We start from the raw sequence: 17122 nt of genomic DNA, 5'->3' as shown, positions 1-17122 counted from the left end.
ATTCTAAATATCTTTACTTTCATGAACTCGATGCTAAGTCAAAATGAGATGAACAAATTGAAACGGAGGGACTAGTAAGTAATAGAATAGGTTGTATTACAATAAATTTCAGTCTTGGGTAGACATGTAGCCTATATTGAAATTCAAACAGGGAAAATTACATTTATTAGAAAATCGTAAAAACCAAAACTTCTGTTACAAAAAGATAAACTTGAGCTCCAGAGAACCCACTTTTTTCGTTTTCTTCCCCATCTTCACTGCTTCACCTATAGAGTAAACCAGCTAGGAAGAAGAAAGAAAGCAATAGTCGGAAAAAAACTGAGAAAACAGATAGATGTCTTAGCCGTTTTCTTCTTCTCTTGCTGTAAAAGAACCCCCCCAAAAAAAAAATATTCGGCTCCATGTAAACCCCAAAATGAAATGTACAATATGTTTTATGTATTATAATTAATATTACATTGTACATATAACATGCCTAGCATGCTTTTCCAATCTTGCACTGGATTACACCAGCCTTGCGAGTGAGTCTACCTACAAATTTAGCAGGCTCAAATTGGATTGTGGTATGTTCTGTGAATGGAGTGCTCTTGATTTCTGGTCCAGACTCCCTAAAGAAGGCTCCGTTCTTGAACAAATCACCCTCGGATCTCCATTGCCAGTTTCTCCACAAAGCTTCTGGGGCACCATTCCGGTTTGTCACCTTCATTTTAGCATACTTTATGTTAGCAATTGACAATGCAATAAGGCGAAATGATGTTTTTTAAGTGTGTTTATGTTGTACTTATGCTACAATCTAATATAACATATCAAGAACTGTGATTGAACAAAAAAGTTAGGTGATCTCGTCACGTATATGTGGTATGTGTGCTGATTGGAGGTAGCAGGTGTTTGGTGAAGTGATCCAGGTGGGGTGCAAGTTGACCCACGGATGCCACTTCTGTGAAAGAAAATGTGATTGAACAAGAATGGTAAAGTGATCTCATCATATATGCTTAAGCCTTGGTAGACATATATATACTATCTGATATATGAGTTGATTGGAGGTAGCAGGTAGTTGGTGAAATAGTCGAGGTGGGTGCATGCTGACCTCGCGGGCACAGCTTTTATAAAAGAAAATGTGATTGGAATGTTAAGTAGATAGTACCTCTTTAGTGTTGGGATTGTCGGCAGCCTTGAAACGGTTACCCTGGCTAATGATGGTGGGGTTAGCTGTGCCACCAATAGCATACATTTCCCATTTGGCGTAGTCGTTGTTGACAACGTGGAAGAATCCCCACCTGCACCTTGGCATCCTTTGAATACATCCCTTTCCGAACCTATTGAATGCAACTGTAACTTGCATGATTTTATCTTGTGGGAAGGCATCGTTTGCTCCCAAAAGCATAACCTAAACAGTCATTTGTTGTTGTTAGCTTAAACACATTGACAACCCCCTTTTGAGACCTGGCTTATGAACATAGCTGATAATGTGAGATGAGAAAAACTTACGTCGTTGTGATGGTTGAATTTGCAGTTAGAAATGGTGATAGCAGTGGAAGCCATGATTGCATCGAGGAGTCCATCAGCACCCTTGGTTAAAGTACAATGATCTATCCAGATACGGTTAGCACCGAAAAGGGAAATAGCATCACCATCACTCACTGTCCTAAGACCAATATGTTTAACAGAATCTCTAATCATACCACCATTCTTAGAAAGGATGTGATGAACTCTAATGTTGTGGACAATCACATTGTGCACAAATTGTAAGGTAAGTCCACCTCCATATGCAACATGAACAGACACACCTCTGCCATCAATTGTCTTATTACTGTTGATCATAAGTTCTTGTTTCAACCTGATGATCATCGACTTCTCGAAGATGATCCACAATGGCTCCTCTTGGATGACAGCGTGACGTAGGGTCCCAGGAACAGGTTCCTCCACGTTGTTATCCGATGGATCGGTGACAACATAGAATCTACCATCTTTACCACCAGTTGTACCATGACCAAATCCCCTAGCACAGTCTGCTAGTGCCTTCCTGTTATTAGCCCAGTTTTTGTCACATCTCCAACATTTGTCAATTGGATTGTATGCCTTGCAACCATCAACACTTTTTTCATCACCTTCCTTATCATCCTTGTCATTCTTGTCCTCTTTATCTTTTTCCTTCAAATGCCTCCTTGTGCCATTGAGAAGTGTTCTGCAACATTTACACAATAACTCATGTTAAAAATAGCATCTTTACCCTTCGGGATGGCACACTGGTTTGAGCTTCGGACTTTCATGTTGGAGGTCTCAAGTTCGAAACCCTTTGCCAGCGAAAGCAAGGGGTTTTTTGCCTTCTGGGTCGAGCTCGTCGCACCGGGATTGCCTAGTGCGGGTTACTTCTCCTATTTGTTTTGGCGAGCTATTCCATAGGAGCGACGGTTTTACCCTGTGCGCACCCAAAGGGTAGCAGCTGCAGGTTTCTCTTGTCATAAAAAAATAGGATCTTTTGACAATCTATGCAAGAGTGAACGCTCTATTCAACATACATCCTATCTATTCAATATACATCCTACAAGTGGGGTCTGGGAAGGGTAGAGTGAATAATGCTCTATTCAACAGCTCATCAAAATGTCCCTACATAATCGGAATATATACTTTATGCATTGTGATATCGACAATCCTCTCCTTATCAGCTAGTTTTTCAAGATTGACAAGACAAAAAGATTCATTTCTATACAATATTCTAACCTCGTGTCTCGAAAAAGATACATACATACATGATTTCGATATCTTAAAAACACTTACTCTCCAACTTCTTTGTTGAAAATTTGAGTGACACCCTCAGGATTTTCATTATAAGCAGCAAGAGAAGATTGGAGGGCTTCTTCAGCTCTTTTTTCCAAATAAGGATCAAAATCAGCAATATTAGCATATAATTTTGGGATTATAGAAGAAAAACAGAAAAGGGAAAACAGAAAAATAACTGAATTATTAAAACTAATAGAGGCCATTTTTTTTTGTAGCAGATATTTTTTTTTTCTCCTTTTTTTTGTTTTTGTTTGTCTTTTTTTTTTCTGCTACCACCTGCAGCCTTGGGGGGAAAAACCCAAGATTTGGTAGTTTTTGATTTTATTAACTGCAGGTGAATTCCCAGAGCTTGGGAATAAAATAATACTTAATAAACATATATATATATATAACAATAATTTTTTTGCGGGAAAAGAGGATGTCCAAATAATAATTTGAGGTTGTAATTAACTGTTTTTTCTAACTAACTTTTGAATTTTTTTTAAAAAAGTCAAAGGATGTGAATAAAATGGAAAACAATAAAAGTGGATCTTATGTTATTGTTCTAACTGAATAATAAAAGAAATTTATAATTAGATTAAACATATATTTTTTCGATAGTTTTTTATTTTGTAAATGTACTAGTGGTTCCATTCGTTTTTACTATACAGTTAAATTTACTCATATATTGTGTGAAAATGAACAATTCATATCATCCGTTATTGTTGGACAATCAATAAAGTACAATGAAATTGATGATTTTCGTATATTAGAGGTAAATTTGACCCTTCTTCCGAGTTCCTTTTATCAAACTTTTGAACTCTCACAGATGAATTTTGTATAATTAAACAAGAAAGAGGTTTATATTTATACGTAAACTTTTAAAACCTTTCTTGTTTAACTATACTGAACCCATGACTCTAGATTCTTGATTCGCATCTACGAAATCCTTTTAAAGCTAAACATATTCAGTGTACTAAAACTCAAAATCTTTACAAATTCTGTCCAAATAAGGCTGGAGACTTTTATTCAGTAGCTGAACCCAGCAACTCAATTGTAATAATACAAATACAATACAGCAATACATACATTTTAGTATTTATACGCTAAAAAGGCGTCTTATCGCCAATATGGCGAATAAGTTGTACAGAAGTTCTTTACATCATACAGTTTCTACAATGCCTATTTATCTTCTGAAAAGGCAATATAATGTAGTGGTTGGTACCTATCATATACAGTTTTTACCAGACTATGTATAGTGTACATGGTGAATTTTTCCAAATACAACAATATTAACAGCAATTATTACCAGACTGTTCATACTCTTGCTATTTTAGCTCCAACAACTTCAATTTGTGTTGCAGCAAAGCTAGATACAATCCGCTGCAGTACAGCTTTTTTACGACATTCACTGTTTCCATCTCCAGTCACTCAATGCTAACCCCAAGCATTTACAAATAGCAGAATATCGGTAACAGGGAAAGAAGGCGATTGTTTTCATGACAATTCCCAAACCTTATAATTGTTACCCTCAGCAGCCGTTTTCCATCTCTGATGCCCACTTGGAGGCTCGTAGTGGCCTGGTCCTATTTTGACAGCCAGCTTATCGTCAATAACTGCTGCGTAAACATCCCTTTCGGCTTTTGTGATATCCACCTGATCAGACAGAAAGCTCAGCATATTAGGATTAGTATTGGTTCTGCATCCATAAGAGAAAAAAGATGTCTTTAATCACGGACTTACCAAACTCCGACAGTTAATCTTGTTCCGCTTTCTGAGTGATATAAGATTTCCTATTTCAGATCGGTAACCAGAGAAAATGTGATCAAAGAAGACTGACGGGGTTCCAGGGTGAGTCAGGATATAGGCATAACCTTGCATCTCTTTCCCACCAGGAAATCTCCAATGACCCTTCAAGGAAAAGCCCAAGATACAGGAAAAATAAATAATAAGGATGAAAAACAAGTCAGATCTTATGCGTAGTATTATTCCATGATATTACAACAATCAATTACAAGTCCATTGAGGAGATCATATGACAAGCCTAAAGATGTGATGACTAGAGGTTCAGCATGAGAAAGAAGAGTATGGAACTAAACTAAGTCCATGTAACCCAAAAAAATAAAGAGAATAGACCCAATTTTATTTGATTGCACGGCTGAGGACTTCTAAATTTTCAACTACAAACTCTAAATACTAGTGAAAATGTAAAGAATTGAAAAACATCAATGGAAGTGTTTGGAATGCTACCTAAATTGGGAGACAATCCATTTCAAATTTACAATTATCCCATTAGTTCATATGTGAATCACTTTTTCAGCTGAACTGCATTGATTTTAAGTTGAGTCCAAATGGAACCTAAGAGAGACGTTCTGTACCAAAAAAATAAATACGCTGAAGAATTTTACAGCCTTGTGTTTGCTAGAACTTTTGCCAATTTAGATATTGACAAGCAAATTATGGAACATCAAGAGCAAAGAAACCAAACAAAATCAAAGTTGATGACTAGGCTGGACTAGGATTTTGTTTCTTAACTGATTTCCAAGGGGAACTATTCTTCCTAATGGTGGTCACAGCTATGCACTAGAGTCAATAGAGAAGCTACAGGGTTTACATTTCATCATGATATCTAACTGTAAATAGCATTTATAGGCAGCTGCCAGGATTCAAAGTACATTTAGCTCTCACGCTTGAGCAATCCAACCACACTTAAGCAGGAAAAAGGTGGTAAATTAATTGAATGATCAAGAAAGGTATAGTTGGTTCCGGCCAGTGGATATGCTGAACTATCTGCCTCCTCATAAAAAAAACCTTTTATCATTGATCAAGATTAAAAGAGGAGCTTCTCTAGTCCTCTGATAACTAAAGAGCATATTTTACCTGTGTAGAACCTGTATCATGATTCTCTATAAATGTAACAGCACGAGATGGCCACCATCCAACAACGCCGGGAGGTTTCCCCTTCTGATCGGATAGTCGCCAGTATTCACATCTCTCAATTGCCTGATTACATAGAATTTGAAAGAAAATGCTGTTAACCTAGAAAAACTGATTTCCCAATCCTTCCTTTTATTAAGTACTGCCGGTCAAGTATTGCATGCAAGGATAAAGTTTGAAACACTTACAGAATGAAGAATTCCCTTCGTTGTCACGTCAAATGCTCCTGCAGTTCCATTAGTAGCATTAATCCAGTCAATAATTCTCTGCCTATGCGCATCTTGATTGTGATCCATCTCTCCATAAGTATAAACGAGGGAATCCCAAAACTCGCCTACAGCGAAGTAAGGTTCAGTTGCTTCCAAGTAATCCTTCACATAACCACCCCAAAACCCACGAACAAAATCAAGCCTCCATCCATCATAACCAATCTCCTCCCTGTCAAACCAGCGTAATCATAAAATATTGTTACAAGATGACCTCTGAAGTTAGTTGGGACATTCTTGAGTAACACATGGGAAATAGAAAGACAAGACACGTAAAATTATATTGTATAGCAAGTAAACAGACAATTAAGCTGAAATACCCATGAAACAGATTCTATTTCGCTCCTATATGCAAGTGACTAAAGTAGGACCTGCTGATACTGCCTTTCTGTTTCAAAAGAAATGGATTGTGAAGTAAAGAAAGCAGTTATTGAATCAACTATCAATCAAGTATTTATTTAAATGTTCTTAAAAGGATATTTATTGAACCTCGTTTAGTTTTCACATTTTGAATCAAAGCATTAGTGTGGCGTAAGTAATGCAGTCCCTTTGCCAACCGCAATCTCAATTTTAACTGCCTTCAGTTACCAATTTTTTCCCTTGAGATCATGGTTAAATTCTTTAGAAAAATGACATCTATGTCTTCCAGAGTGACAGCAGTATATTTCAAGTCTTCTCTTTAAGCAGTATCAAATTTCCATCTGCCATATCTTTCCTATTCTTCCCACAGAATGCATAAATTCCCCAAAAAACAGAAGTCCTTGCACTTCACGTGATATCTATATCCTGTTGGCTTCCTGTTCTAATGTGCTTGACATAGACACAGTAGAAAACCTCTTGACTTTTGCTCCAATGCTTTGCATTTTATTATATAGTGCTAAATATGCTAGGTCGATTAAAATTTAACCCTGGATTGACAGACACCAAATGATATTTATTTTGGTAACACCTATGTAATTATTGCAAAAGAACCTAGGTCGCTAAAAGCTCATGCATTACACGTAAAAGGATGACATTCTCTTGATTTAACCATCAAAAGGTGTTCCAAATGAGAATAAACAGAAACAAAAATAAAGGGAAAAAAAGAAGACCAATATAGGTTAAAGCAAAGAGAATTGAACCTCAGCCAGAGTAACCATTCCCTGATATCCTTTCTCACGAATTCCTGGGAATGATCAATGTTAGGAGCAGCATGGAAATTATCTCCACTACTTTTGTTGCCCCTTCCCTGTAGAAAAAAGAAGGTAGTTCAGACATCTGGTTAAACAGATCTTGTAAAACCAGTCCGTATCTCATTAAGAGAAAGGGAAGCAAAAATGTCATGCTAGCCACAAAGTTATTCTGGCTAAACCATAGTAAAGGAGTTGCAGAACATTGCTTTAGCGATTAATAGATATTTTAAAGAGTAAGCCAGCCAATTTAAAAGCACAAATGAAAATCAAACGAGTATAGGAAAGTGTACCTCCCCTCACTTATGCCGTCTACTTTTGGAAGTAAGCAAATAGAAATCAGATAATGCACTCCGAAAGGAAGATAAGAGCACCAGCCAATGGGTAAAAGATGATGATTTTGGCCTCTCTTGTCTGCTTCACCCAACCCCCAAGGAGTTTAAACCATATTTATGGGTTTTTCCATAGTAGGTTAGCATTGTCTCAATTTTTTCATTTCTCAAATTTCCCTTAAAGTTACCTTTGCCATTTAATCATTTTAAGGTTATTTTTTGTATGTTTGAGCAAACAATACCTTTGCCATTTAATCATTTTAAGGTTATTTTTTGTATGTTTGAGCAAACAATCTCCTACTTCTTTCCTCTTAAGTTTTCTTTTTTTCTCATTCCTGTTTCCCCTTAGTTACTCTCTTCTTCTTTTCAGATTTCTCGCTCACTAGATAATTTTGAGTATCAATGATCCAATGATAGCAAACACGTTAATCATTCTTTTGCCTTGGACCATTTCCAATTGCACAAATTTGTGATTATTTCAAAGACTACAGCAAGCAATGAATGTTAAAAAATGTACAAAGAAAAAGGTTCAGCCATGGGCTCCCGCTACTAGTCCACAATTGAAGCTGGTGTTGGTGGTACCAATGAAGTTCCACCGTACGATGGCAGTATATTAAATGGATAGCACCACCGATCTAATGATGAAGTTATTCCCAGAAGAAAAGGAAATGGCATAGGAAAACAAGGAAGCAGATGCCGGAGATCAAATGCGGAAGACAATAGAAAGAGATTGACAGGAAGGCTTTTCTGAAGAACGAAATTGAGAGGAATGGCAAAAGAGGAAAGAACGGAGAGGGACCATGAGAAGCAAGGATCTGTTTTGTATTAGCGTAAAAAGGCAAATATATCCTTATTATGAAAGAGATAGTAATGTAACTAAGATGAAATATTTGAGGATAAAAAATGTGAACAATGCAAATATAGTGTTCTTAGTGCTTCATTTAGTTTTCAAGATCTTAATGTATTCTAAATGATATATCGCGCACACGGATTCTAGGTTAGCATATTAGAAGGCTAAAGAACCATAATGTTAGTTTGAGCAAGAATCTCAATTAGTCCTATCCTTGACCTTTCACCTTTTCCAACAACCCTTTTGGAAAACCTTATTTTGACATATTAAAAATATTTTAATGTAAAAAGAATTCTCTGGATTAATATCTCACTGCAATTGATTTCAAATTACAAAGTAAGGAACGGATATACTATTCATCCGGTGGGGGACAAGCAAATTCTCAAATATTCCAGTTTGCTACTCTGCATCCTCTCTGAATTTGTGATTATTTCTAATCTTCTGGTGAAGGACAAGCATCACCAAAAAATTTCCTTTGCTGGTACAACAGCAAAGAAAAATCAAGAGAGAAATACACACCTGGAAATGTGGATCATCTGCAACAACTGCACGCTCATCCCAATTTAACCGACCACCAAAGATATTCCATATACCATTTTGATTCCGTTCACTTGCACATCTATGATTTAAGACAACATCACCAAGAACCTTGATGCCCACTTCATGGAATTTCTTTACTGTAACTTTCAATTCATCAAAACTACCATATCTGATAAAGATACAGAAAACCACACAAAAATGAGATACACTAAACAAGTACAGATAGAAAATCACAAATCGAGAGAGAAATAAATTTGCTTCATGAAAGTCTCATTTTACCTAGTAGGAACTACCTGATCAATGTTCAAAATGAAGGATAAAATAAGATGCCAAAATTAGGTACTAAGTAACGGTTTACTAGAAAGCAGAGAAAGACAGAAAGCAACTTCAGTAAAAAAAACAAAAGAGCAAAACAAATATTCTTGTGGCAACTAATTTTGTATGTTTAATCATAACAAACGAGTAGAAAATGAAAAGATTGGGAAAAAGGAATGAGGAAGTACAAGCAACGTTTCCCTTCTTAAATGTTGGCATATCCCCTATTTTAACTCCAAATAAAGAAGCTAATAGCCAGGAGACATTGAATTCTCATCAGCAAAAAATTTTAAATGACACTGCCCTTCATTATATTCGGTGTATCTCCTATTTAAATTATAATGAAAAAAAAATAATTATAAACAGTTTGAGATACTTTGAACTTCATCTCATAAATCCAGATATGATATCCATTACTTGCGCTATAAATTAGACCAAAAATGCATGATTTACGCTAACAAAAATGGAAACGGAGAAAATTTTTATTATAATACCTGGAATTTAAGTTATATAAATCCCTAGGCATGTATCCCTCTGGTGACACTGAGTCAGTTGGTGGAGGTAACCAGATCACACTGAAACCAAGTGAAGATAACTCTGCAGCTTTATCATGCAGCTCCTTGTACCATCTTCCGGATTTATGAGATTCCCAATTAAAACCCTGGCACAAAATTTCAAATCCTGTACCAGTTCCTGAAGTTACTTTCACGTCAGGTTGTACAACCTCAGAGTCAGAAACAACAGTTTCTAGTATTGTTGGGATTGAACTTCTGAATATACCATAAGCTTCAGCAGCCAGCTTCTCAATTTCTTGAAGAATGGTTTCCTGTGTTTCCCTATTTTTTGTCTTTCGGCTCTTTTCAGAAGAAATGTCACTCACCAAACTCCTTATCTCTTTTATTATTTCATCAGTATACACAGAGCCTATTTGGCTCTCCTCAGGCGTACGATTGACTATCTGGGAAGAATTTGACTCCTCGCTTTGTTTACTTTCCTCCAAATGTAATGTGCCACTTGACAGAGGTACATAAAAGTCATCTCCCTTACAATTCAACCACGTATTTTCATCTAGCTTCACCACAAAAACAAATCCGGCAAGTCCTACATCCAAAGTAAACAGTCCCGAAGAACCATTACCTCCCTCTTTTCTCTGCAACAAGAGCATATGTCATCAAAATATAGAGAAATAGCTGGTCTTAAAAACAAAAGGTTACTTAATTTTCCGGGATATTGAGAAATTTTCCAAAGAGAATCTCGAAAAGAAAAGTGAAGAAGATGATAATCCAATGAGAAAGAGACCCACAAGTATGGCATTGCAACTTTATATCAAACATTGATACATTCTAAGTTGCAAATTTGTGTTGCATAAACTCAAATTTTAACTGTAGAGACATAGACTAGTTAAAAAGAATCCTAGATGCATGTGCACCACTCTGTCAGACCCTTCCGTCATGGGAGATCAGACAAATCTAAAATACAGCAGTTGTTGAAGGGAAAAGATTCCAAACTTTAAAGTGCTTGATGACAGTAGCAAACTTATTAGCCCAGGTTGGTATCTTAAGTCATGTTTGAGCCTCCCCTTGAGAAACAGTAGTTCAGAATATGTTCACGTTCTCAAACGGCTACCTTCCTTGTAGTTTCCTCTCTAATCGCGGTATACAAAAATCAAGCATCATCTCTATTCAAATTAAATATTCAACTGATAGCAGTCCGATTCTAAGTTTCCCTGGAAAAGAACAATTGTTCTACATTTGCACTACATGTAGGAATTCCCCTCTTATAAAAATAAACAAACAGATTAAAACCTTGGGAAAAAAGAGGTCAAACTTCCTGTCATGATCTGGTATATAAATGATTAAGAAGCTAGATTTAGTTATATTAATAACACGTAGAGGGCTGAGATTGTGAGTGATTAATGAGCTCCAAACGCTAAGATAGTGCATCTCACTATCACTTTTGGTTGCTATATATAACAACCAAGAGAAAAGGAGCAGGCAACGAACCTATGGTATATTCTCTCTACCCCTAATCATATGACCTTCTTCTTCCATTTTCCTTCTCTTCTATTCTTCATTCTGCAATTCTATGACATCTTCTTCCTTTTCTCATGCAGCTCCAGAAGTCTTCATTGGAGTGTCAATTGTTATACTTCCATTTTCCCATTAATTCTGTTATTTGTCTAGTTCTTAATCCAATTTCTTTCGGTTATTACTAAATTAGAAAATCGTCCCCAAAAATGTGTTGATTCATTTAATCTCCAGTTATCTATACGTCTCTTTATTCATTAAAGAAGAAGAGAAAGACTAGTTGCTTTGATGTATATGTGCTAGTGCAAACTTGCACATTTTAAGCAACTAGTAGCCCCATTTCATGTCCAGACATATTCAGCTGCTTTCACCAAGTAAATGTAGATAAGGCAAAGATTCCATTTTTCGTGGCAACTAAAATGTTAAGCAATATAGTATATCAAAGGGATAACAAATGGCAAACGGAAAAGAAAACAAAACAGTCCCCCAAAAAATGTCATATTCCTTTCAGACCGTCCAAAATTCTGACTATTTTCATAAGAAAAAAAGTTCTTTACAGTTTTTTAAATAGTTTGTGCACTCTAAATATCATGTAGGAACCATTTTACACTTAAGAATACAGTGTTCAATCTAATTTCTAAACCACAAAAGTCTAACATATAGCACCCACATATTCCCTCATGAAATGCTAAGTAATTTACATCTTGCTCCTCCTTTGATTAACATGCTGAGTTACTCTAAAGACAACTCATTTTGAATGGAAAGAGTATCAACGAGGATCCAGGTTTTCAGCACTTCAAAAAATCCGTGATCGGAGGTCATGACAGCCACTAATCAAAATAGCAGGTTAGAAAGACATGGCTGATAAAATCCATTGACTTACTGGTCAGAAACAGATCCACATGACCACTTCCATGTTTCCTTTTCCTAAGTAAGCATTTTGATCAAGATACTGCTTACAAAATTGCATCAATAACCTAGAGTGACTCCTTTACATCAATTCACAAGGCACTTTCAATGATTTAACATTAAAGGGCATGTAACTTGCTAGACTTAACTGAACCAGACAACTAATGTAAAATTGGACCAACAGATTAAAATTTTAAAATAGAAAGGCTATCACGATCCTTCATTCATCAAAGAAGAAGAGGAAGGTTAGTTTCTCTGGATATGCACATGCTAAGCTACAACAGACACAAGCTTCCACACTGCAACAAAAATCCCTGTTTGATCCAGAACTACTGTGCCACTTTCAAGGAGAAGGTGTAGGGAAGCCAAATTCCAATTCTCAAGGTATCCAATACATTAAAGCAGTAGTCTGGCAAAGGAATACTAAACATGTGAGTGTGTGACCAATGGAAAGAATTAAAAAAGGAAGAAAATAGTGCTCCCTCCCTCTATCCCCAAAAAAATAATCCTACTTCCCCCTTTTGGAGTATAATGTTTCTTGAGATGATTTGTGTGGGGGACATGATGAGGTAGTTTTTATATAACCTAACCCAACTTGTTCGAGACTGTGGCTAAGTTGTTGCTGTTGCATTTCCCTCTTTTGGACTGTCCAACATTGTGTCCAGAAAAGATTTAATATAGTTTAGAGATATCGAAAAAGTTATGCAGGACCAAGATTTACTCTTTAAAATAGTAGACCAATTTACGATGTTTATGTCGCTAATGCAACTTTTACTGTATTCTTGAAGCCAAAAAAGTCATCGTATTAGGCCTGCATGTTACACCCACCCTAACAAATACTAAAGACTTAACATGCTCAACTGTTCTCTTAAACACATGAAATCAAACTTAGACTTCTAGCTCGGGTGGAGGGAGTATGAAGATTCCAGGCACAAAACACTAGTAAAATCCAGGATTCGAGATTTCCATGACCACAAATCTACAATAGCAGGTCAGGAAAAAATCAATGAACTGCTGATGAAAAAAAATTTATACAGCATTTTGATTGGCTAACATTTTAAGACGTGAACTGTCGGTAGACTCAACTGAACCACACAACTAAGGAATTGGAAGTTCGGAAGTCCAAAAGCAAGTACCTGCAGCAAAGTCCGCAGTGCCTTATTCTTGAACACTACTGTTTCCGCTGGATATGGCATTGCAGGAAGTTCCCATATTTTAGTATCACCTTTGCAGATTCCCCAGTGAAGAATTACATTTCCAGGTAAGTCAGTATCTATACACAAAATATTCTTAGCAGTCTCTGGACACAGCTTAACAGAGACATTAACTATGTTATCGACAAGAGTCTCTTTTACTATGGCATGCTCCTCATAAAACCCTTCAAGACGCCAGTTTTTCGCACTAGACCCCTCATTGCTGCTTGATTCCCCTTTAGAAGGAGAAGCTTCTGGATTAAGGAGTATGTTGGACAGCTTTCCTAGTGATCCTGCAATGCAAGAAGAGCAACTTAACTTCTACTTTCTTTTCTCAGTACAACTTGAATTTGTCACAGAATTACTCAAATAAGATAAGACATTAAGGATCTTTCTATCCATGCTGAGATATCAGCTAAGCAGAGGAATGGTTTGATTAGAAACTATTACAGTAATTGAACTATTATAATACAAAATAACTTGTTAAGTACATAAATTCACAACAGTACAGTAGTGCAAAAACAGATATTTCATAAACAGATATAACCCTTCTTTAGCCTGGGTGAACAATCTTCATTGTTAGAAAAGATATGTTTCAACATATCTAAGTCATTTTCTTCTCTGGAGAAAGTCAGTGAGGTTAACATGAAAGAGATGACATGGATTGAATGTAAGGGAGAGGCAAGAAATATGAACATTTGGTATGCATTTCACAGCAAAAAGTACCCTGGACAACCTGACCATATGTTCGACTCCTTTTTAACACCAACGATATTAGCATCATTGTCAAGGCAGTCAACAAGAGGAATCTTGAAGTCCCGCCCTCTGTGCTGATACCAAACTCCAGTTTCCTCATCCTGCATCATCAAAATAAACCAACACCTAAACATCACCACCAAAAAAGTAATAACTAAAGCGATCAGATCAGCAGCATACATGAATATGCTTTTTGTTGAATGCTTCGTTAGCAGCATAACACATACAGAAGAAAGTTGAAACATCTAAGCACAGAAGCTCACCTTCAACACAAAATTTATAGCTGCTATAGACCACTTAGAACTTATGTCGATCTTCACCTCTTGAAATGTGTCTCCTTGCAAAGGAGTTTCAATTGCATAATCCTGTAACAACAATGAAATTCACATTTAAAGAAAAATATGAGAAAGAGATACACACCTTAAATTGAAATTGAAGCGACTATATCCACATTCAAGAAGAAATATTAACAGAAAAGGGGACTAAGCGAACTAGCAAGAGGGATAGTAGCAGACACCTTTATGGCAATTGAACCTGACGGCCGCATCTCTGGAGGAGGTTGATCCCATTCACTGCCAGTTTAAAATACAAACATTAAAAACAATATATTCAGAGTCTTTAGGAAATTAATAACTATTACACAAAAGTTGAAGAGGTATATATCTCCAAACGAGAACTAAAAAGCTATTTTCCCATCTTAAAGACTACAACTTGAATTAAAGCTAATTCCTTTTCTATACATGATATTGTAAAATTTATTCACCTAGTTATTCCTACCTCCAAAAGGACAAAAAAATAGCAGTGCTTCCATATTCAAATCAGACTAACCTGCCAGTGTCATCTGTATAATGGACCCCCCAGTGAAGGATCCATTTCCCTGGCAAACTACATCCCACAGTGAGGTTCCAATTCTCTTCATCCTTCCCCTTATCCAATCTGATGGATATCTTTCCTTCAGCCTGCAATACCAACACAAGACAATCACTCCTCAACAGCCCTTTTTTCTTTCGCTATACCATTAATGGGCTCGCCAAATAACACTTACACTTTTATTTAAGAAATAGAGGAGATTCAAACATATGCATTAAAGAAAACTGCACATCTATAAATGACGGCAGAATTTTCAGCTACTCTCTCTACTTTTGACCAATCTTCTTCTTCCTTTTTTTCCCTTTATGCAAACATAAACTAACATGAATAGTTGTGTAGGCCAAGTGATCAATGAAGTGGGTTGAAACCCATCAAAATAATAATAATAACAACAATATGAATAGTTGCTAAACACTGATCCAAACACATATCAATTCTTTTGAACCAAGAGAGAATACACAACGCCCAATCATGCAGAGTTTGCTTTTACACTTAACAAACAATCCAAAACTACTTGTATTAATTAACAAAAAGGAAATTCCTCACAGAAATGGCGGGAAACGCGAAAAACTCAATTCTTCAAGCTCCAAATACTCATTAATTCCTATAAAAATCTCTCATTTCTATTGATCCAATAAATATTCAAGCGAAAAATAGAGCACGCAATGCACGGATCTGCAAATATCTAGGTAAATACATATACACACGAATAAATATCAAATACAACAATTTACCCTTTCCGGTCGTTTCAACGAGAAAGTCTCCTTAAAAACTACGTCCGACTGTTCCGACGTCTCAATGACGGCAGCATCGGTGGAGCTAGCTCTGATAGGTACCGTCCGGCTACGCCGATAATCGCAGAATCTCAAAGTTGCGGTACCGGAGAGTGGCCTCCGAGAGAAATTTAGAGAAAAATGAGAGGTTTTCTTCTGATTTGGATATAGCTTTGGGCTTCGCCGGAGATAATGGCCGACGAGAGGCTCCATAGTAACTGTCGACATTTTTTCCGATCAGTAGATCTCACCTGAAAATCATGAGAAAAAAAAAAGAGAGAACGAAATAGATTTTTGGTTTGTCAGATATTTATAAAGATCACGTCTTGGATAATTATTCGGTTTTTGCGGTTCGAAAATATTTTCCTTTTTTTCTTACTCGATTATCGTATTTATTTTGAAATTTAATTAATTGACTCGTCAAAAAAATTTATTCGATAATAAAATGTTTTGTATCAAAAATTTCAATGAAGAAAAAAGAATACTACATTTAATTAAATATAATCGTCGAGATGAATCAAAGGTACATACCTTCAATTACATTATTAACAAAAAAAAATTATTACAATTATGAATGAAATATGTACTAAGTATAATTTGATGAAATTTAATAATTTTAACTTAAAAATTATATATTTATGTTAAAAATTTAATTCATATATTCAAAATTCATTATCTAAATGTTAATAATTTTATCTTTTGATTGGAATAATACTCTCAAAGTTTACTTTTACTTTTAGTTGTTTACTATGTGTTGAAAATTTATGTTGGACAATTAATAATTCATTTTAAAAAAAAATTCTTTTAACTTTTTAAAAGCAAGTAAATAAAAGGAAGATCTAGTTATATAATATATTGTACCATTAAAGAAAAACGTAAAGAGTAGTTTATAATATCAAATAAAAGTTGACTTTTCATTTCGTAAAACTCTTGCAATGCAAATAATGGGGAAAATGAAAAGCTATTCTACACTATCCCTTCATAGAATAAATCAAAAATGTTTTAATCAACAGAAGTATCATTTTGCAATCATTTTTTCATTTTTCTTAAATTATCTATCGTAATTTTTAGAAAAGAGATTCATTTCATATAGGATCAGGTTCCAAGAAAAGCATTTTCTATTAAAAGAATTTTAATACTCAAATTTTAAATTCGAAACTTTTAATTAAGGAAGAAATAACCTTATCCATCGTACTTAAGTCAAAAGGGGATGCACTTTCCAGTTCCATCGGATACGGCTATTTCTAAGTATAATACTACTTCCAGGTAGCTTTAATTAGATTCAAAGCTTTTCTCTAAAGAAAAATAATATCTAATAAATATCTTAATTTAATAGGCTTTTTCCAATAAAAAAGGTTGGTTATTGTTTTTCTAAGATTGAATTTCTAATGGAGTATGTATTATATTTCACATTATGAAAATAAT

At 35.5% G+C, this 17122-nt stretch overlaps 2 protein-coding genes across 2 annotated transcripts; both read right to left on the bottom strand.

Annotated features, from left to right (window-relative positions):
- Positions 1-136: 136 nt before the first annotated feature.
- Positions 137-3122, bottom strand: LOC101257960 (pectate lyase-like). Its single transcript, XM_010322361.4, has 4 exons — positions 2779-3122; positions 1489-2185; positions 1145-1387; positions 137-700 (listed from the first exon to the last, which is right to left on the bottom strand). The coding sequence occupies exons 1-4, from the start codon at positions 2982-2984 to the stop codon at positions 476-478; spliced, it is 1371 nt and encodes a 456-aa protein (XP_010320663.2). The 5' UTR covers positions 2985-3122; the 3' UTR covers positions 137-475.
- A 712-nt stretch (positions 3123-3834) lies between these two features.
- LOC101257661 (alpha-amylase 3, chloroplastic) lies at positions 3835-16166 on the bottom strand. The gene is made up of 13 exons (XM_004238722.5): positions 15659-16166; positions 14883-15013; positions 14572-14626; positions 14318-14419; positions 14035-14155; positions 13242-13591; positions 9664-10319; positions 8834-9023; positions 7085-7191; positions 5886-6135; positions 5641-5763; positions 4504-4671; positions 3835-4416 (listed from the first exon to the last, which is right to left on the bottom strand). Exons 1-13 carry the CDS (start codon positions 15923-15925, stop codon positions 4258-4260), a joined length of 2679 nt encoding a protein of 892 aa, XP_004238770.1. The 5' UTR covers positions 15926-16166; the 3' UTR covers positions 3835-4257.
- Between the last annotated feature and the right edge of the window lie 956 nt (positions 16167-17122).

The sequence above is a fragment of the Solanum lycopersicum genome, chromosome 5, assembly GCF_036512215.1.
Source record: "Solanum lycopersicum chromosome 5, SLM_r2.1".
Taxonomy (NCBI): domain Eukaryota; kingdom Viridiplantae; phylum Streptophyta; class Magnoliopsida; order Solanales; family Solanaceae; genus Solanum; species Solanum lycopersicum.
Note: the sequence above shows the minus strand (reverse complement) of the source record. Positions and strands in the feature narration are given on the sequence as shown.